Source organism: Ochotona curzoniae, unplaced genomic scaffold (assembly GCF_017591425.1).
Source record: "Ochotona curzoniae isolate NIBS_2020 unplaced genomic scaffold, NIBS_Ocur_1.0 contig_3498, whole genome shotgun sequence".
NCBI lineage: Eukaryota > Metazoa > Chordata > Mammalia > Lagomorpha > Ochotonidae > Ochotona > Ochotona curzoniae.
Window position 1 is genome coordinate 37,361,204 of NW_024465885.1, and position 23,392 is coordinate 37,384,595.

The following is a 23,392-nucleotide window of genomic DNA, read 5'->3' on the forward strand; positions in this document are numbered from 1 at the left end:
CCATTTCAAAGGGAGCCTGATTGTCAGTTAGCTCTCAGAAAGAAGAATTTAGTAAAGAAGCACAGACAACATGTTAACGCTGTGTAAGGGAATACCACGAGACAGTTTGCAGCCCAGCGTGGGTACGACTCCGCCTTTCCAAGTTGAAGGTGGAGGGAAATCTTTAAAGCAATCCAATTTGCAATGAAAAGGACTAGTTCTTGGCAACACAGGCATGCACAATACAGAACTGTTTTTCCAAGTCCTCATGCTCTACTAGATTACACTTTCGTAATCTCCAAAATAAACGGTGCTATTATCTGCATCACAATTTACGATTCCTGTGGAAATGAAAGCAATCTGAACATTAGCCTGCTAAAGAATAAGAGCATCTCAGAGAAAGGTAGATTCCAAGTGGTAAATCTGAAGTAGTTTAATAACAAGATAGTCCTTCATGAGAGGACACTACCAGAACATCAATGACAATAACGCATTTTTGAAATCACAAAGGACTGTCTAAGCTTCAGAAATTTTTCACTAGCTGGCAAATTCATTACACTATTTATCAAAAAGAAACTGATTAAACCAAAACAGCTGCATTGAAATATATTCTGCTTTGGTACACAGGGACATAAATGTACAACTGAGGAGAATACCACAAAATAAAAATTCCTAAATTACGAACCTAGTGAATTACAATGTCTTCTGCTCATGCAGTATCCCAAAAGACCAGGAATGATTACAAATTCAGAATACTTATGAGGTTAAAGAAAATGAAAAAAAAGTTATGACTTGAAGAGGAGTTCATGTTCAACTACAACAATGAACCGAGGTACTCTCACTATATTCTCAAGTCAAATCAAGTGTCTTATTCAAAAGATTATTCAAATATCACTAATGTTCTAACATTCTTTTCATGCTTTTATCTAATTCTTTATTATATTTGGGATACAATATCCCAAAGAAGCTATGCAATTTTCAAACTAAAGTTTAAGTCATATCTCTTCTATATGAGTACAGATTTAAGAAAATGCTTGGAATTTTAATCCGAAGCTTTCAGAACACTAATGAAAGCCAAAGAGCTTTTGCTAAATCATTAAATATTCATTTTGAGTTGCTCCCAGTTATGTTTAAAAAAAAATAAAAAGTGGTTCAGTGTCTTTCTGGATGTTATTTCCAAGTGGGAAGAAGAAAGAGATGGGGGCAGTCCTAGGACCTCCAGGAATGCCCCTGTCTTGAGTGGAGTCACTGAGGTCCTTACTCTGTACCTTCCACTGGCAGCAAACTGGAGGCAAAAGCAAGAACATGCATGGGTTTGCAACAAGGTGCACCTTGTTTTGGATCTCCTCTTTTTGTGGGGGTGGAGGACAGTTATGATTGAGTGCAAGTTGCAGATTCTTCTCATGTGGAGACAATGTGCCATCCAACATAATTAGACCATTGGGAATATTCAATACCATATCCTGTACAAGTCAACCAGGAAAGAAGGTGATGTGTTAGTTAATGGAAGTTGGTGTGGTGCTCTTCCGTCCTGCTAAACATACTATTCTATTCAAATCTGAAATTTCTTCTAAACATACACACACACACACGCCTTCCATCTGCTAGTGTACTTCCCAAATGGCCATGCTGGCCAGGGATGGCCACGCCAAAGTCAACGATCAGGAACTACTTCTGGGCTTCTCGCATGGGTCCTTCTGCCCTGCTTTCCCAGACACATTGGTAGGGAACTGGAGCAGCCAGTTCTTCAACTGCTTCCCACCGGGGATGCTAGTGTTATAGGCACCAGCTTTACCTTTCACACCACAATGCGAGACCTGATGTGTATGTTTCTTAAAAACATTTTTATATGTCCCGCTAATAATATTAAACTGAGTCTTTAATTTGGGCCACTAAAAAAAAAACCCTTCAATTTTCAATTATTTTTTATATACTTACATAAAGCAAATGTTAGTCTGCATAACCTGAATCAAATTAATAAATAGGAATTTTAAAATATTCTACATTTGTTTTAAATTTGTCTTTTTTTCCCCAAGCTTTTAACCATTTTTCCTTCTTTACTAATAAGAGTATAAATGAAAACAACTTAAAAAGTAGAAAATGAAACAGTAACATTTTTCACCTTAATAAAATCAACATGATCAGGGAGACCATAATTAGGAAATCAAGCAGAGGAAAACGTATGACCACACCAAGCGGACACACGATTCACTGATTAAGAAAATTCCTAACACTGGCTCCTAACTCCAGCTTCCTGTCAGTGCAGATGATGGGTTGTGCTTCTAGTAACTGGATTCCTGTCAACTATGTAGGAGACCAGGGTCAAATTCCCAGCTCTTGGCTTTAATCCCACCCTAGTCCTGACCGTTATAGGTAGGTGGGGAGAGGACAATTGGGTAGAAGCTTTGTCTCCCAAATAGATTAAAAAACCAAAACTGCAGTGATCAAAAAAAAAAAAAAACCATAGCATAGTACCATACTATGAAAACTGTATTCCAACAATGGATAACTGGATAGAGATGGAGTGGTGTATACAATTTGCAACAAAATGCAACATTTTGCTTAGGGACACAGGTCAGTCACCAAAAGGCAAACATGTTTTCCTTGCTCTGTGGTAGCTTATACAGAATATTAAAAATGCAACCTATGAGTGGGATTGATGTTTTGAGATTTGATTATTGTTTATAGCTTCCATACTCTCGAGGAATACTAGGATTTATTTTACTGTTTGCAACGTGTTGAAATCTTTATCTAGTGGACTATTAAGCTTGTGACGGTGAAATGAAATGAAGTATACTATTGCAACTTTTTAAGGGAAAATAAGGAAGCAGGAGGGTGGGAGGGGAAAGCAGGCAGGACGCAGGGTGGGGTAGGAAGGATCACCATGCTCCTAAATTTGAATTGTGAAATACATGAAATTTGCTCACCTTATTATTTATTTAAGATTTATTTATTTTTATTGAAAAGTTAGATTTATTGAGAGAAGGAGAGACAGAAATATCTTCCAGTGCTGGTGGTTCACTTCCCAAGTGGCCGCACCAGCCAGAGCTGAACCCATTCAAATATTAGGAGCCTCCTCCAGGTCTACCACAGGGCTTCAGATTCCCAAGGCTTTGGGCCGTCCTCAACTGCTTTCCCAGGCCACAAGCAGGGAGCAGAAGGGACAAGACACAAACCGGTGTCATTATGGGATCCTGGCAAACGCAAGGTGAGGACTTACTGGGCTACTGCACCAGGCCCAATGAAATTTGCTCACTTTACATAAATAAATTACAAAGAGGAGAAAATTGTACTCAACACTTTCTAAGTTGAATATTTTTCTATTTTTCTGGTTGGCAAGTGTTCTCATTTCCTACAGCTAATATGATTTGCACATTTTATTCCTGTATAAAGGGGATCAAAAATACTATAATCTGAATCACTATAATCTCATTGGGCTAAACTAAAATGTAGCTTGGCATTTCTAAGAACAAAAGAATACTCTAGAAACAACTATACAAGGTATGTTTAGCTTTAACAAGACTAGAATATTTTAAGTATTATCCCCTTTTTCATGGAAATAATGCAAATTGGATACTATTAATGAATTCCACTCAATCAACAAGTATTTCTGCACACGTTTTATGTGTGACTTGTCTGAGCTACACGGTGTCCTGAATAACAGTTGCCAAGTGTATTGTGACGCTATCTCAGGATGAAGATAGCATTGGGTTCCAGTGAACTCAGTATTCTGTTCTACCCAGAGTAGCTGGGAATCATCCTAATCAGAGAGGGCCTGAATGGAACAAGTAGACAGAAGGAATCTGCTTTTATGCATCCTGCCTGCAGACTAAATTCAAATATTGGTCTTTGTCTTCTCTTGGACCAGGATCTGCACTATCCACTTCCTGGATTCCCAGGTCTCCAGCTTTCCTGGATCTCCACTGGCAGATACCAACCCATGGGGCTTAGCAGTTTCCATAATCATATGGGCTAATTGCTCATAGTATCTCTCTTTCTCTCTTCTCTCATTTTCTCCCTACACATTTCTCTTCATGTCAATATTAGATGCCTCAGTTGCAACATACACTTAAGGAATTTAAGAAATGTTTCTCTCAATTAATCTGCAGTTCAAGCTTTGTAGATTTTCCCAATAACTCTTTACATCAATTAATAGAAAAAGTGACACTGTTCAGGCCCGGCGGCGTAGCCTAGCAGCTAAAGTCCTCACCTTGAATGCACCAGGATCCCATATGGGCACGGGTTCTAATCCTAGCAGCTCCACTTCCCATCCAGATCCCTGCTTGTGGCCAGGGAAAGCAGTTGAGGACGGCCCAAAGCTTTGGGACCCTGCACCTGTGTGGGCTTCCCAGAGGAGGTTCCTGGATCCTGGCTTCGGATCAGCATAGCATCGGCCATTGCGCTCACTTGGGGAGTGAATCAACAGGTGGAAGCTCTTCTTGTCTGTCTCTCCTCCTCTCTGTATATCTGACTTTCCAATAAATAAATAAATCTTAAAAAAAAAAAGAGTGACATTGTCCTTTATTCAGAGTAATCAGCAAATCAGATCACAGGCTAGTAGAGGAGAAAGGAGGACAGCACTGCTATCTAAATGAGCATAGCATGTTATTTTCGCTGCTCTGTAGTGGGTGAGGAGGAAAAGAATGTTTTTAAAGAACAGTCCAGAGATCTCAGTTTCTATTTCCCTGCTACTTTGTGATGAAGTTCACGCAGACCAGAGACCTGGTAATATAGTCGGTAGCAGCAGTAGAAAACTCTTGTGTCCTATGTCTCTGTCCTGTTAAGGCATTTCCTTTTGGGAAGGGAGTGGCTCAGGTAATGTCCGGAAATGTCTCAAGGCACAACAGGATCAGGCAGTTACTTAGCAGTTCACTCAAACACTGCTCACGGTAAATACTTGGGAGCAGAACAAACTGGCTTTAACTTTTTTAGTGTTTTCTTTTTCTTTCAACTCCTGCCAAACAGTTCACCGTTTTCAGAGATCTCTGAGGTTATTCAGACACCATACTACAGGTTCAGGTTTCTAAGCTGACCACGTGATAATGACAGTCACGACTCACTGATGTGCCCTGCATTAGACATATTCCACCTGTTCCTACGCGTGGGAGAAAATTAACCTATATTCTTATAGAGGGGAAACACTACGACTTCACATACTCACCAACACACACAAATAAACTTTGAATTTAGTATTAGGGGAATCTTTAAAGGCAAAATCTTAGAGCAGTAAAGCACAAATCCATTCACACATTCCATACACTAGAAATGGACTTTGTTTTACTGTTTTGCTCATGAAAAACATAATTCGGCAGTATGGAGGACCGGCTGGACCCAACTCACATTCATACTAATGGCAGCAAGAACATGAGGTCAACATTAAAGAAAGAACAACCACCCCTGTCTAGTTTGCCATTCTGTTCCCTCTGTCTCCTCATCGGCTCTGGATGCACAAACAAGAGCAACTGAACCTCTAAACCCTAATACCAAGACCACCTCAGACAGGCCACAGTGCCATCTCCGCAGTGACAGGCATACGAGTGGCATTCAGCTGATAGGTGAATATTAATTTATAACCAAAAAAATTGGATGACCATTCTTACTGCAGAGAAAGGCAATTTATCGCTCTGGTGTTGTCAGTTGAAGATGAAAGTAAATTAAGACCTACAAAAGTCACTGCTTCACTGAAAATGCTATTTGATACAGAACTAGCTCTGCTGTCACTTGAAATGGCTGAGGTTTATGAGAGTTGGCACTGAGGATAATTTGTATGTGGATGAAATATAAACCTGTAAAACAGGATTTCAGGTTAAAAATTTCATCTCAAAATAGAAAAGCTAAAACCATCACTCCAATTACAAACACATTTAATATCTATTTCTCGAACTCAAAAATAGTTAAAGCTCCAACTGCATTCTAAACTTGGATATTTGTCATCCCCGAAGTCTGAGGTCGGACAATGTGCAAACCCTCAGTGTGGTACTACATTCCTCAAACAGGAGCCAAGGCCTTCCTCCTCAACATGTCCTTGGACCACAGTGATTTTTATAATCAGTGTAATCACAGTTGGAGGAGAACATCATGAATGCATTGTGTGGACACAAGGCAATAAAAATGTCATCTCCACTGTGTTTATTCTAGTCAAGGTACATTTCTTCTTTATGTCTAAAGACACACATTAACTGAGTATTTTGTCAAATATGTACTATGAAAGTGGAAGAATGAATGCTTGCATTATTTTTTAAACTAATATTGATATTCTTTATTTAGCACAATGCCCCAAATTAAAAAGCAATCCTAAGTCTGAATCTAACAAATCTATCTGAAGCAAAAGCAGTAGCAATTGGCATCAGGCCATCTGCACTTTTAAGTACTGCTTCTCGTCAATGTGTGGGAAGCCATTCTGAACTCCCTGACAGTGGTTCTAAAAGAAGAGACCTGTCACAACCATTCAACACCAAACAGATGTTCAAAAAGCCAGCATCTCCAATATTGTTCACTTTCACAGAATCTTTGCAGTAACAACAGCTGAAATGTTAACCTCCATGAATATCTGGAGGATAAAATCACTCCAGCCTTTCACAAGAATATATTTCCATGCTTTGATTCAGGCACTTAAAAAAAAGTTGGTGAAAAATGCAATGGCAAGGGGGCCTGAAACAATGACTCAACTGGCTAATTATCTGGCTGCAAGTGCATCATTCCATATAGACATCAATTTTCATCCCAGAAGCTCCACTTTCCACCCAGCTCCCTTATTATGATCTGGGAAAGCAGCAGAGGATGGTCCAAAGCCCTGGGACCTTGCACCTGTGTGGGAGATCCAGCAGACGCTCCTGGCTCCTAGCTTTGGATTGGCTCAACTCAGACCAGCCAGCTGTTGATTCTTTCACTTTGGGGAGTGAACCAGCAGATGGAAAATCTTTCTCTGTCTCTCCTCTCGCAAATCTGCGTTTCCAATATAAATAAATAAATTTCCAAAGAAAGAAAAGTACTGCTGGTTTGCTAAGCAACTAAATTTCTTTCCATCTCAGGGTTTCTCATGATTATAGCTTTGAAGAAAATGTCAAATCTTATATAAGCGTTTCTAGATATGAAGAATGTGGCTTTTTATACTTGTCAGCGTGACAGATTTTACTGGCACTTATATGACATGTAACTTAATGCACTACAGTATCTTTTAATGATTTTAATTATTTTCAATAATGCCTGGCAGATTCACAGAAATACCATAGTTCCATTAGTGTTACAAAATGCACTAACAGAAACTAACGCTTGCAATTTCAGTACTGCAAGAACCATCCTACTATGTCAATGTATGCAAAGACTAACTGGCCAGATAGAATAGATGACAGAGAACCCTGGCGATAACACAGCACATTCCTTTCAAAGGCTAAACAGTAAGTTATCCATTGCCTAAGAAATAATGAGCATTTGAGGCATTAAGCCATCAATGGCAGTTTGGTCTGACTTGCCAGGTTTTAATCCTTTTTATGTTTTCTGCAAGTGTACGTGGATACTAGTCTAGCCCATAACTGGACCATTTGGATGTTCCTAGAAACCAATGCCTTTTCTTCCCTCAACAACGCAGAGTGTCAGATCTACATATTGGCCATAAGGATGATCCAAAGTCACAGGTAATCCCTGTGGCAAACGCCAGGGCATCTTAACAGGTGGTTGTTCTGAGTGCGTGCTTGAACTCACGAAAAACCAGATGAAATAGAGTGGAGGAAGGGGTGTGGCATGGGCGAATCATGTGCTTCCAATGCAGGACTCACCAATTTCTTCTCTACTTTTACAGCAGTTTAATATTAGAGTAGAAAACCTAAGAGACCTTTAATACTGTAGTCTAAATAGCACCAGCAATGTCTATCTTTCTCACAAATAATGACAGCTAGGTCATAGGCCTAACAAAACCAATTTCATAAGAATCTGTGGAGAACAACACTGTGACATTTCAACGCATCCCTCAAGGGTGTGGAAAAGTACACATGTTTACAGCATCATCATTAAACCTGAGTCACATATGGGGAAACAACATTAAAAATGATGGCTCTCGGCCAAGGGTGATTTTGCCCCACAAGGCACATTTAGTAAAATTAAGAGACAGTTTTAGTTATCACAGTAGAGGATGTGTTAATGGTATGCATTAGGCAAGGGCCAAGGATGCTGCTAAATGTCCTACAGGCAGAAGAAGAGTCCAGAATTACTTGGAGCAGAAAGTCAATTCTGCCAGGGCTGAGAAACCTAGATCCAGATCAAGGATGGGGAATTGTTTTATGCCAAGAGCCATTTGGACACTTACAGCAGCATCTGAGGTCCACACAAAAGGATCAACTCAAAAATCAGCCTGCCATGATAGGTTTACTGAATTCTGAGTCCTGCCCATGGTTATCCATGGCAGGGTCAGAAGGAATGATCCCAGGGGCCTCATATAGCCTTTCAGCTGGCTATCTCCCCACCTCAGGCCCAGATGTTTGCTGCTGTAACTACAAGAGCTAGAGCTGAGTCAGCGTCTGGCCAGATTCCATTGGCACATTCACGGTCTAAAATCTAGGTGATGCTTATTGTAATATTAAATACTATTATGAATTGATCTGCCTTTTGTGATACAATCTGATGGGAACAATGTAAAACATACAATTAAAAAACCTCCCTTATATTGAACAGATACATTTTCACCAAGTATTTACATAGTAATTTTACTATTGCTAAACACTGCCCTGTGTAGACATTATGATAAACCTTGGAATTAAACCTAAAGGAGCAGATACAAAACTGATGGCAGAAACGACTCAGCTTTTACGAGATTCTTCATTCCAAATGGAAAAGAATCTTTCAAAAGATTCAAATATATAAGTTTAAGTCAAATGAAGTCTCATGTATTTATCTGTTGTGTTTTGGTTTACATTCCTACTTATGACAGTAACAAAAGAGCACATAAGTATGTGTCCTTGAAACGGCTTTTCGAGACCAGGCCTGAGAATAAATTTTGACAGGACAATTACTGTGTTTATAATGCAGAGCATCCAACATTTTACTCATTGATGTTATACTCTATCAGTTCAACTGCAGAGCTTACTCCATTTCATTCACATTTATTATCTGATTAAAAACAGCCCGGATTGGGAAGCTAACCAATTGCCTTTGTGCAGAGATAGCATCCAATTAGCTCACAGTTGGTAAAGGAGTGATGTGAAAGCCTGAGCTGCCCCATCAAACAGGCTTGTTTACTTTTGGGTTCCTCTAAAACCATTTTATCTACATTTGACCTCCAGATGGCCATGACTTTTTCAATTGAAATGGGCAGCTTTGCTATAAATAAGACTGCAGAGCTGCACAAGCTATAAATAACCAGGAATTATATACTTCTCCCATCTGTTTGTACTGGCACTGCAAAACCCTGCACTTGTTATATGATTGAATGGTCTCTGTAGGTAGAGAGCAAAATATAGTTGCCAAAATCACTTCATCCTCCAAGAAGGATCTTGAACACACTGCAAGTAGACGGGGAAATGATCGGCAAAGAGAAAATTATGAGACTTTGAATAGCTGTAACCATGGATGATGCAGGCACAGTTACATCCAGAATATCATGAAAATAAATGATCAAATGATGAGGCTAAATTTTTCCATCTAATAAAAATGAAAACATGCTTTTGTATGCCACAATATTCTAACATGAACTTATAGAAAAAAATAATCTCTGTTTTGTATAATTGGGAAAAGACTTCAGCTTACTGATGCCTGCTATCTATAGTTATGGCGTGCGGGAGAGCATGTTTGTGACATTTTTCATTCGCTTTCTTCAATTTTCCGCAGTCTTAAAATATATGCTTCTGAACCCCAAAGGCCGTTTTTTTACTACCTTAGAAAACAATCTTAGCACCAAATGCTTAGCCATTTGGTGTGGAGCACAGCCAAAAGGCCAGTTAGGTTTCAAGCCTAGCCCTGCTATGTTTAATGGTTTGGGACAAGTTACTAAGCTCTTCCAGCCACATTTTCTCACAAAGGAAATGAGGAAGATGTCCACAAAGTATTCCAAACACCAACAAACAACCTTAAACATGGCTGCCACACTGCAATAAACCATGCAAACGACCAATCCTTACTATCTTCAGTTTCTTTTCCAGTCTTTTTCTAGGTACCCACTTGCTACTCTGTGTTCTTACAGAAAAATGCTTTCCCACAATAGTAGGAAATATGCTTAATCTGGCACTACAAACCACAAAATTCTTAAAATGTCATGCATAACTATACAATTTGAATCTCTAATGGAAACCATTTAAAAACTTTAGGGTTCAGGAGGAAATTTTATGAAGCATATAATTCTCCATTGATAATTTGTTTTAAACAAGTAATCAGTTCCATCAATTTCTGAGACTAAGCATTTGAAAATCAGGATATTGTGGGTAAATGCTAATTTCAAAGATAAAATATCACAGCTGAGATTGCACATCTCCTCTAGCAATCATGTGTATCAATTAGTATACATTATCCCCAACCTACGGCTGGATAAATCTACTTCTAGATATCAACTAAACCAAAAAATGACCAAATGCGTGTTTGATGCCACATTCTTAAATCAGGTTAAAATGCTATAATGGCTGAAGTAATTATGAAACAGAAGCTACTGTAAGACCCATAAAGGTGGTTGATACAACATTTCTTTACAGGAAGCTCTTTTTCAATTTCCTAATGAGAAAATCACAGGTGGGGCATGACTGACCCCTTTATACATTTTGGAAGAGGAGGTGGAGGTGGTTCTCAAATTTTAGTGACTTTTCAACCCGCAAAGCCTAACAGATGAAGTAAAACACACATCACCCTGACATGAATTAGCCCATATTGTAATATATGTATATTAAATATTTCAGAAGGAAGCAAGTTACTACCACATATGGTCTCTTGTTAAAATCATGGCATCTTGGCAGCTTTTGGCAAATAAAATAGTAATGACAATTAAGAGACAATAAAAATGTCATATGTATGATATTTAGAAGAACCATATTAAATAAATAGAAGACTGATCAGAAATAAGATGGGGTTAGTCAACGTAAGGCCTGAAGTTTCAAGTAGTCTGACAAAATCAGACATAATCACAAGCAAGACAACAGGAATACAAATGTCACTGAAAGAGGCATGTTAAGAAGTATCAAACCATGCAAAGAAGGTGACGATAGTGGAGCCGAAATCAGTCATGCAATATACCCTTCCCACCCTTTAAGTGAACAACAACATACGTTTAACAGGATCTTGGGGAAGAGGTTCCTGGGTAGTCTTGAATAAACTTTGGGACACTATGGAGAAAATGAGAGAACATAACTAAAAACAAAAGAGAACCATGAGAATGATGGCTGGAACTGTCTCACATGACTCCAGTGACAAAAACAAAACAAATGAAAAAAAGAAATATTGAAAAACAAAAGATTAAACCAACGTCCAGAGGTTTGGCCTCTCCATGGAATCAGAGTGACATATGAACCTAAGCTGCATTTTTCTGAGAGCTTTACGTTTGATGATGCAGAGCATGTGGTCTCTGACGGGTCATGCAAGCCACCAGCCAGCGGATTTCCTGCCTGTGCTTGCTCTCCTTGGTGCCCGGTATCACTGTGCCACCTATTTCTTACAATAAATCCGTTCATCTCATCCACTCATGTGGCAGCTTTTGGCTCTCAGTTGTGGCTGTTTGTGGAAGTATTATTTTCCATCGCTACTGGCTCATCTACCTAAATGAAAGTTTGCCTCTTGCCTTTGTTTTTCTGACAAACTATTCTGCAATCCCCTTTCCGTTTCAAAACTAACCACTGGTTACCTTCTCCAATACATATTTTGAAAGCACCTAGTTTGGCAAATTCTCATCTAAGTATATATTATCTAGGGAGCCTCTCAGTAAAGTGTGTGCTACACAGGACAGGTCTATTGTCACCTGTGCTGCTCACTGTTTCTCCCACATCAAAATCCACTCAATGGGATGGGTACTGTGGGAGGGTGGTAGCAGCAGGGTGAAGAGGCAAATGACTTCTGACACCAGAGACAAATTCATCATTGCTGATAATTTACACACACAAATCCAATTCATATTAACTAAATAAACTCCCCTCTGGGAAAGGCAGAAAAACTCTTGGAAATCTGCCAGGAAATGTCACCCAGCTTCTAAGGCAGTTAGTCAATGTAACAAAAGCCCTTTGTTCCAAAAGCTGCAGGCACCACAGTGCCCCATTATGTTCCCTATTACCTGACCTAATTAGCTTCTTTGTATGAAATTGAAGAAGGGGGTTATTTGAGCTAGAAGCTTGCAATCATATAATCTGAGCCAGAGCAGAATGCTTGGATTACCAGCTCCTGTACTTGTTCTCACACAGCACTGGAGAAGACTCACTGCCTCCAGGTGATGGCAGGAGACAAACAGGAACATTCCATCACAATCTACTGGGCATGGAGCTCCTCCACCAGTGAAGGTCCTAATGGTGCAGGTCTTGCTGTTTGACTTAATCCCAAGGCAGCCTCCAACATGAGACACCATGACTGTTTCATGTTTAATTTAATGAGTCAAGTGTTTAAACTTTCCACACATGAGCAAAAATAAACAAGAATGAGAATTTAACTCGGACAGCAGAAGTCTCATGTCTGCTTAATTACCACCTGAGAATTACCTCCTCTGGGAAAAAAATTCATCTTGTATTGAAGTCACCATGATTGTACATATGAATATTTATCCTCCAATTTTTGCTATCTTCTCAATATTCAAGAAGAGGGCTTTGAAAAATTATATTCTCTGGGCTTTATGTCACTGAAAGTTTATAATGCTAAATCAGCAGTTTTCTTCTATTCCCAAGAAAAGAAACAAGACATTGCACATTACCGTGTGAGGAGCTCAGGGGGCACGGGCATTCTTACCCACTGGTATTGCAATGCAGGCACTCAGTGATCACATTCCTTCTCCCCCACAATAAGACACAAGGTATAAAATCACAGCAACACACCTCATCAATACAACCAAAGCATCATCAGCCAGGCTTCCAGTAGGAGAGACCACTTTTGCACACAGAAGTGCACATGCATAAACATCAACACGCAGACACAGAACAACAAGGTGAGTGTGCATTTGCAGAAATGGCTGCGGAGGGCAAGACAGCCCCTCGAGTGTCATTTGAAAGAGAAGCATTCAAAAATCCATTACAGATTTCAAGACGTATCTATCACAGCTAGGAAAAGAACACATTCAAGGCCATGCTTTTTAAGAAAAAGTCGGAGAGGTGTGCTCACGATCAAACATACTGCAGAGACTCCGAGCAATTAGAGAAGTGGACAGAAACGTGGTTAGTGGTAGCAAGAGGCCCATTCCCAAGACCCAAGAAAACCAGTCCATTGCAAAGAGCAGAGTCAGTGGCGAGAGAGACGATAGGTGGCCAGGCTGGAGGAAGGGTCCACTTACTGACGCTGCCACACACGGCCATGCAGTACTCCTCCGTGTCAAAGTTGTTCCTGTTGCCGCCACATCCGCCGTAAAAGAAAGGGGCGCACTTCCCTTCAGTGACATCAAAGTACCAGCGGGAGATCATTGCTCGGCATGGCCCCGTCTCAGCTTGCTCAGAGCACACCTCTAATCAGAGATTTGGGGAACCACATTTAGCATGAAAGGCACTGTCTTCTGTTCAATGTACACAATGTTTATTTGTCTTACACATTAATCCTCCCACGGGTCACTGGGACCATGTTTGTTAGGTAGCATCTACCAAGTTTTTCCTAAGGAATTTAATTAACCAACCAGATTGCAATTATCTCTGAAATCAGGGCATCGTCATTTGTTTTAATAAATGTGGAAGTTGGTAGTAATGAAAAGATTCTGGTTGGAAGTCAAAGACCTTATCAGTGCTTTAAGATGAATTTCAAGTGATGGAAGACATCTGTTCATCAAAATCATTTCCTAGCATAAAACTTGTCTTTTAAAAATGCATTTATCATTCTGTTACATCAGAACCAAATGTGAAGGTTTATGATCTCACAAACATTCAATTATTTTCCTTATTAGCACTACCTCAATTCAAGCATAAAACAAATCACACATATTTTCAATGTTTTCCACTTCTTGGAGACAGCCAGTCTGTATATCTGAAACTTTTTAATATCTGTCAATGTTACTGACACTCAAATACATTAACTCCAATTTCAGACAATTTTTATTTAGATATACTTTTCTGACCCTTGGCCAATATTTCAAACCAACAAAATGTAGCTAGATAACTAATTTTTGAAAAATGCAGGTCAGTGTTACACCAAAACACACCTTGTCTACCTGCCACCTGTTCCAGACAAGTTCCATAACCTGACTGACTCAAAGCGCAGCAGTCTACTAAATCCCACTAATAAGGTTAATCATAACTAGAATTAGATAGACCTCTTCTTTCCGTGTCTGTCCCATTTTTGTTATTACAGGTAAGATGGCAGCCCCAGTTCTTCCTTCAGGTTTATGTCCTGGAGGGGAAACTGCTAGGCTGATGTCCTAGCACACAGGTGTCTTGCTTTACCAACAACTTTCTAAAAGAAAACAGTTATGCTAGACCCAAGGCTTTTAAGTAAGGAATACTTAACACATTGATCCCAATCAACAACCAATCTCAAAGATCCATGATGTCTGGAAAAGGGAACTATCCTTTCTCTGTCCTATATACATAAGCTACTATTCTTTCAATGCAGTCAATCAGTCTGTGGCCAATCAGAAGTTGCTGACAGTTACAATGTTGACCAAGGAGGGATAGTCAGCACTGAGCCAGGAAGGCGAGCACAAACACTGGTAGGGGAGACCCCGGAGGATAATAGCAACTGAGATGATCCTGACTCTCATCTGATGGTTTCCAGGTGGCTAAAGGAACCTCAGGCTCAATGCCAGCCCTTTTAAAGTCAATCCACTCAACACTGCTACCTAAGGAGCCCATACATGTGTGTTTCATTGGCTCTTCTGCATGATGCGACTCTTATTTACAAATGCAGCCCTCCAAATCTAAAGGGTGGTATCCATCTGACAACGGCTTACCAGTTTCTCAGTCACCAACAGAGTAGTTTACTTGCTTTAAAAAAATTTTTTTTTCTGTTAAGATTTACTTATTTACTTGGAAAGTCAGAGAGATCCAGAGAGAGAGACTCCTTCATCTCTGGACTCCCAGGATGGCTGCAACAGGCAACACTAAGCAGGCTGAATTCAAGAGCTAAAAGCTTCTGGTTTTTCTACATGAGTGACTTGGTTCATTTTTCGTTGCCTTTCCAAGGCCATTGGCAGTGAGTTGGAAGTAGAACAGCCTGGACACAAATTAGTATCCATCTGGGATGGCAGTGTATGCGCAGTGGCTTTACCCACTATAGCACGACATTGGTTCCAAGGAGCAGCTTTGTAACCACAGAGCTAAAGGCTGTGCACCAGTTGTGGGGGTACTGCAAACTGTTCATCAGTGGTCTCTGCTCCTTTTCTTCTCTCTCAATAACAAATACCTATAGGTTGGCTTCTCCCTTCTTTGCCAATATGTCCATATTTGTGTCACATGATCTTTTAAGCTTTGGCATGGCCATTTCCATCACTGGCTCTTTCTTTGGCTGTGTTAATTCCAGTGATATCATTAGGTAATAGTCATGATTCTACACTATGCCTGAAATTAGCACTAGGGTTGCAGTGAATGTGATCACTGCCACCAACAGAAGCACAAAATTCTTCCACTCCATGTTATGGTGATAAGACATAAGAAAACGGATAGCAAAGCTCACCATGTTTCAGCCACTCATACCAATTCTTTTATTGTATGGTACTCCTAGAGTACCAAATATGTGTTTTCTCTTATTTCTTGGCCAGTGTCTCAACAGTGCACATGACTGTTTTACTGGTATGAGGAATGTGACTTATTCAGCTCTCCTATGTATACATAAGATGGCAGAATTTTGGTTGGACAGAACTGCAGGATAAAAGAATGAAGAACTAGGAGATAATCCACAATGGATAGCTGGCCTTGTGTGTGACTCCTTAACAGTTTTTCACTTATGAAATAGGCAAAAATCTGAGTCCATAACGCAAATAAGGTACCACCAATTTTATATCACCAGTACAATGAAGGCATACACTCACTTTTTTTTTTTTCTGATGCCTCTTTCCAAATTAGCTCTAAAAAAACACTTTGTTACAATTGGTAGAAATCAGGCCAAATGCACCGGATCAAGAAGAAAAAGCAGTTGGAATTCTAACTCCATTTATGTTTCAAGTACATAAGTAAAATAAACTGCATAGTAAATCCACAATTCTTAATAGGATTCTATAGCTATTACATTCCTGCCTCCTTTATTCTGAAGAAGCAAAGAAAAACTTCCATTTGGGGAGTGCTGTATTGGCTCAAATGATCTCCAACAGCCACAAAAGTTTTAGAACTTAGGTGGAATCCACATTTCATGGAAAACTAACAAATTTCATATAAACTTTGGGACAATTCAGATAATGTGCTCAGGGATGGATAAAGAAATCTGCAATGATTTAATGCCGAATAAGCATGGAGTAGAAACACGTGAATCTGAAAAAACAGGTCTGCAATTTCTTAAATTGTGAAAAGATAGTCACTTTGTCCCAATTGCCTCTGATCACAGTGCAGTTACCTAGAGACAATGAACAACTGTTCATGCTTAAGTGGTAAAACAATGAAAAAAGCATTAGATTGCAATTTCTTCCAACTCTGCAAGAACACACTCAACTAAAACCTACATACAGTACAAACAGATCTACTTTCCCCTAGTTAAACATTGGCAATTTTGCACTTTTTCTCCATAATAATATACAGGATTAATGTAAGAAGAAGAATACACTTTGCTTTTGAAATTAATCATTTGCTGAATTAATAGTGAAAACAGGACAAGATGAAAAGGACAAACTCATTAAAATCCATCACTATAGTTCAAATATTTCTAATAAATTCTGATTTATCTAGACTCAATCAATCTATTAATAATGAAAAAGGTTGACCTCAACACAGTTTAACGACTTTCCAGTTTTAGCTTAATTTATTACTGCCATTATAAATATTGTTATAGAGTAACATTTCATGAACCCGTGTAAAATTCTGTACAAGATTAAGTACACAAACTTGTGTTTGATTTTATAGATGAAGATTTTGAAGTGGTAGCACACTAGAACACTGGTTAATTCTTAAGAATGTGCTTTTTCCAATGCTATATAGCCAAGTACTTTAATACGAACATTTTTAAGTGTCACATGTGTATATACATATTAGCAAATATACATCCAAAATAATGTTTGAAAATTGTTCTGATTAGGGCAATAATTCATGAAATATGTATTATAAGTAATCACATTCCACTAAAAGGAATCATGCAAAATTAGGCATTGAGGTTGAAGGGAAGTCTTACAAATCTCACTTAATCTCCCAGCATGGGTTGAAATATAAACAAATGGTGCCAACAGCTGTGCCTGGTATTGAAACCACTGACTCGGAGGGATATTAATTTGCCACGAAACCTTCTACAAAATATCTGCAGTTTGCTAGCCTTTTTCTTGGATTGTGTCAATTCTCTAGGACAATTAAATCTATCGCCTTTCATATTTGATGAAATTTCCACATATCTTCATGATGAAGAGATATTGATAAAAGGCTACCTGAAGGAGACTGTCTTGTAGGACCATGCTAGTGTTGAGACAGCGAACATTCACTGTTACTTTTCAACCATTCTTTCCTGTTTATTAGGCAAAAAAAAAAAAAAAAATTGTTCTTCACTGAACTTCCTGGTTAAGCTGAACTACAAGGGAATATTAACAAAGAACTCAAACTTTGGTGTAAGATATTTTGTCCTTTGTTGTAAAGTAAGAGGAAATGTTTTTTCTTAGCGAATCAGAGACAGGGAATGCCAGGAAATTTGCTTACTCCAGAGGAAAAAAAGGTAGGACATTCTTACAGTGCTTTTCAATTTCCAAAGTGTAAATCCATTTTTGCTAAAGGTACCAATGCTTACAGCTCACAAAATTCCTGAATAGCGTTGTAGTAATCAATTTTTGCAGGCTAGTTAAGAATAGCAATACTGTATAATGGGGGCTACTGTATAATGGGATTACAAACAGAGAAATTATAAGAATTTTCTGCTTCCTTGATTTTGGGATCTGAATAAAAAAATTTCAGCGGGTAGGTGTTCAGATTTCTCTCCCACATTGCTTGTATTTATCTTTATTAATATTTTTTAAATTACTTATATTGGAAAGGCAGAGTTGCAAATAGTATGGGACAGAATCTTCCACCTGCTGATTCTCTACCTCCAAACATCCATAAGTGGAAAGCAGGAGCTGCTTCTGGGTCTCACACATGCGTACAGATGCCAAAGCAGTTAGGCCATATTCTGCTGCTTTTCCAGGTGCAATGGCAGGGAGGTAGATCAGAAGTGGAGCATCTGGGGCTCAAAACTTGGTTTGCCACAACATTGGCCCTGATGTACTAACACATTAAGTGCAGTAACAACACAGATTTTTAGTTTTTAGATTTTTTTCTTAGTTTTCCTTTTCAGTTTTTATGCAATGTCTTCATGCCTCCAACATGCACTGTACACATAAGGCACAGAAGTTACTGCTTACAGTTTTCTCAAAGGATAATTTGTAGACAAATGAAGCCAGTATTATCTGGGACTGAGGCCCTCTGCAGATTTAAACAGGCCCTTGATCTAGTAGTTCAGATGCTGTTTGGGACATACATTCTCCAGATTGGAGCACCTGGTTTGTGTTGCTGATACACAGCCTGGGAATCAACAGTTATGTATGGCTCCCTTATCGAGAGTCCCCATACCCACATGGAAGACAGACTAGTTCTGGGATCTTGGGTTTCCTTGACTCAGCCCTGAATGCCTTGGCTATTTGGAGTGTGAATCAAGATTCAACAAATGCGTGTGGCCAGGTTTCTCCCCGCCTGTGCGCAGGTCCCTGTGGGAGCCCCAGGTTCTGGGCTCTGCTGTGGCCACTTGGGAATGATCAGCAAGGTAGAAGGTCTCTTTCTTTCTGTCTTACTCTGTTTAACCCTTTCAAATAAATAAAATATTTGTTTTATTTCTATAAAATAGAATGTCAAAACTAGAGTTACAAAGTTCAACTATTATCTAAAAAGACCAGTGGGGAAGAATTAGTAAAAGCTGCAAGGTATTCAGCTTATGAAAAGAAGTACACAAATATTAGGGAAAGAGAGGTACAAAATAAATGAGCTGAGTCTTAACACTGAAACTCTTATCTCAAAAATTTCATTTTAACTTATTACCAATACATCAGTCTTTCACTCTGAAGAGCTGTTTGAAGAATATTAAAACTGCTTCAATACTTTTGCCTTAAATTTAATACTAGGATAATTCTGTTGCTCATATTTAAGTCTATGGAAACCAGATTCCACTGAAACTTCAATTTATGAGATGCCATTCCTAGAATCTGCCAGGATATTAGAAACACTGAAGCTTATTTTTTTAATTTGGAAAAATGAAAAAGCAGAAATTAAACCAAGGCAGGAGCACAAGGCGTTTCTTTTCTCTGTAAAGATTCCATGGCATTTCTACTCTGTCAGGAAAGGATCTCGAGATGTGACTCCATGGTTACAAGATGGGCATGCTGCTCCTTGTCCTCTTCTGGGGGACTTTAGCATGCCCATCTCTCCATGGTAAGTGGCCTCTTGTCACGGTCCCCAGCACGATGGAACCGGAAGACTTCAGTTGAGATTAGCAGAGTCCCTGACTGCAGTATGGATGCTAAGCTCCATTTGCTCTTCTCTAACAGAGTACAGGGGAATGAACTGCTTTTGCAAGAATGAAAACCAAGGCTAGAAAGGCAGTTCACTTCTATACCTCACCATCCACCTAGTAAGGATGTGCAGGCAATATTTCAAATCAGAATCTTGCATTCATTAAGAAAACACGAATATAAGCTATTAGGCTGCACTGTGTATTTTATCTAACACTCAGCTTATCTAATTCTTAGCTTGCAATTTATTTTGGCATATATATTTTACTTATTATTTAATAAAATGTGGTCATTAACTTCCGACCGTGTACCATGGATTGAGTTGAGAGTTATAGTTCATGTTAACAAAACACAGTAATTTGGGGATATTTCTCTAATCCTGTATCTAAAGGTGGATAACACTTCAGAGTTCAACGTCAAAGTCCAGTGGTTTGTAGCCACTGAGCATCTCCTCAACCCCTCTCACGGGATATTTTGAGTTGTCATAACAACTGGATGTTGCTACTGGCATCTGCCAGGTAAAGATCAAGGATGCTGCTAAATATGCTATAATGCACAAACATCCCCTGTCCCCAAACAATTATCTCCTCCAAAATCTCAATAATCCTGAGGTTGAGGAACTGTGCTCTAGCCTGAGCAAATAGCAGAGGGATTCAAGTTGTATTCAGACAGTTTTGTTCTCCAAGGCGAGTGGACCTGGGTAAACAGATGCTAGTATATTTCCAGAGTGCTGCAGCTTAAGGAGACAGGAGAATCACCCAGGAAAACCTTCCTTTGCTTTGATCCAGAGCTTAAAAGCCACAGGAAGCAACATGAAATTTCTGTCCCAAGTTTGTCATACTTTTCCCTATTCTGTCTCAGAAATTATGCATAACAAGGACATACATAAATTTGAGAGGTAACTACTCCTGTCACTTACACCTGAATGATCTTTTAAGTTCAATCTGGTGTATCTTTAACCTGTTTTGTGTTCTGAACCGCTTTTGTTCGGCAGGAATCTCTTCACTTGCTATCCTGAATGCTGAGAGGTTTTCTTTTATAGAGATATCTTCATTCTTGCCTCCCCAGACTTCTCACTCTTCTCTCCACAGAATCACAAAATGTCAGGTGCATGGTAAACTGTGGCTGGGAATCAAAAACGGATTTTCAGTGGAAGAAATGGTTCAAAGCCAAGAAAAAACAGATATTGAGGCTATAATGTCCTTGTCTTCGTGTTCTCAGAAACTTATTTTTCTGGGACAGAACCCAAGATTTCCACTCAATCTCGCAGTGGCTCTCCTACTCTCCATCATGGCGATGTGTGTGCCTGACTCGCCTCCTCAGGTTGTGTTCTTACTACACGGTCAGGATCAAGAGATTGTCGGCCAAATGAAAAATGCAAAATTACCCTGATCTCCAATGGATTTGGATTAAAAACTGGGAACAAACCAAAGCAAAGCAACACAAAGTGACATCAAGAGGAGGCCCTGGAGCAGGAAGAGGCTGGGTCCCTAAAATTGTACATGAGAAGTACACAAATATACGCTGCTTCAAGGTCGCTATCATCTTACTGTATCAAGATGAAAATGTCAGCACTGCTTGCACAGTCAGATTTGTTTTACTGAAAATATGATTTTTCTCTTTGTTTCTAATAAGTTTGACTCAATAGTTAACGTGTAAAATATTTTGAGAGGAAAAAAAAAAAACATAGCTTTGTTTCCTACCCAAAGAATCTGACCTCTGGGTGAATAAAAAAGGTGTCTGCATGATCATTTTCTCATTTGCTGGGTTTCTTTTTTTTAGGCTTTTTTTCCTCTATCATAAACTATTAAGTTTGTAAACAATTAACTTATAAATAAATGTTGCATCTCAGGCATTTGCAAATTTTTCAAAAAAGTAATTTGGGAGCAAACATGGAAAAAGATTAGTATTCTTTAAAAATACAGTTTTGAGCCTTTAGTAAACTTGGAATAAAAGTATTTTTGATTTTGGGGCCAGTGCCTTTGGCTCAACAGGCTAATCCCCCACCTTCAACTGCTGGCATCTCATGTGGGTACCAGATCATGTCCCAGCTGCTCCACTTCTTATCCAGCTCCCTGCTTGTGACCTGGCAAATCAATGGAGGATGGCCTTGGGGCCCTGCAAGCACTTGTGAGACTGGAGGAAGCTCCTGCTTCTGGCTACTGGCTTTGGAGTGGCTCAACCTGAGCCCTAGTGGCCTTCTGGGGGAGTGAACCAGTAGATGGAAGATCTTTCCCTCTCCCTCTCTCCTTTTCTCTGTAAATCTGAATTTTGAATAAAAAAAAATCATGAAACACATTTAACCACTTACTACCTTTATCCTAACGATGTACTCGACACAAATGAAATGATGCATAAATGCAAGGTGTAAAACAATTGAACACCACTAGCCATGTAAATTTAGGAGTCAAACCAATTTCTAAACTGTAACATCTTATACAACAATGCCTATTTTTGTGAAACCGACTAAGCCATTTTATATTCACTATAATAGGCAAACTATACTCAGTAAAATAACTAAGTGGCTCTGTGCTTTACCTTCATATTTGAAGCAGCCTAATTACTGAAGGGGCACTTGTAGTCTGGGGCTGCTGAAGTGCATGGAAGCAGTTGTTAGTGTCACACCTCATTCTGCCTCAACCAAGCACATATCAAACACCTTGAAATTAACGGCTGTCATGCCATGGGTACAAACTAACAGGCCACCATCTGTCACATTCAGGATCAGAGCTGACACTGGTTTTACTGACATTAAAAGGAATGCTGCATTCCGGTCCAGGAACAGGAGCCCATCCTTTTTGTCTTGATCCAACCAGAAAAATTCGCTCTAAAAAACGAAGCCATTATCTTCCAAACACTTCGTAAAGCTTTAAGTCCAATTATATGCAGCTTGTTACTACTGAGGCCTCTGGCTCAAGAATTTGGGCTCATTTTTATGTGCACAAGTTAACTCAGAATGTTAATTACCTAACACAAGGCAACAATATTTAGGCCAAATTTTAGAGCTGCATCATGACAACGTGGTTAAAAAGGCACCAGATTCAGTATCTCTATCCATTGAATAGAATCTCATGAGGCTTAAAATGCCTGCAAGATAGGAAGTCTACCCTAAAATGCTCAATTTTCACCTGGACATAAAATTTTTGTATCACTATTTTAATGTGCAACATATGCTCATAAAGCATTTTAAGCAAGGAACAAACAGAAGGTATTCTAAAAATCTGAACACAACCTAATCTATACATATCACTGTTTTAATTCTGATAGTGCAGTGCAGGTGCCGCATTTATGCTTTCATGCTTAGGAAAGCCAACCTACTGGTTTACCTTTGGCATTTGTAACGGGCTATACAACAGTGTTTCTTCAGGGTTCAGAAAGCAGGGGACGATCTTCACCAGAACCACCTTGGCATCTAAGACTGATCAAACGCTTACAGATTGCAGAATGTTTGTCACATGTTTCTGCAGGATTACTTCCCTTTATCACAGAATAGAGAGTACTGAGTTCCACTTGACAGGAGGCAGCAGCAAGGACAGAAGATGACATGATTCGTACATATTGACACAGTTAGGGAGAACCTGAGCAGTCTGTGCTTCTCAAATGATGCGATCACTTCCTAGGCATTATTATGGTGAGTGCTTAACACAGATGATCTCAAGTGAGCCT

General features: G+C 39.3%; 1 protein-coding gene across 10 annotated transcripts in view; it reads right to left on the minus strand.

Moving 5' to 3' along the window:
* LOC121156772 (amyloid beta precursor protein) overlaps window positions 1-23,392 on the minus strand; it is a 248,055-nt gene that overhangs the window by 82,354 nt on the left and 142,309 nt on the right. For 3 of the 10 annotated variants that reach the window (XM_040980685.1, XM_040980678.1, XM_040980677.1), the window contains 2 exons: window positions 13,415-13,582; window positions 11,220-11,276 (listed from right to left, as the gene is read on the minus strand). The exons of 3 other annotated variants lie outside the window; for them this stretch is intronic. In XM_040980685.1, coding sequence (XP_040836619.1) covers window positions 11,220-11,276; window positions 13,415-13,582 — 225 coding nt within the window. The remainder of the gene's footprint in view (window positions 1-11,219; window positions 11,277-13,414; window positions 13,583-23,392) is intronic. 4 more of the 10 variants (XM_040980683.1, XM_040980679.1, XM_040980682.1 and 1 more) reach the window with 2 other exon arrangements.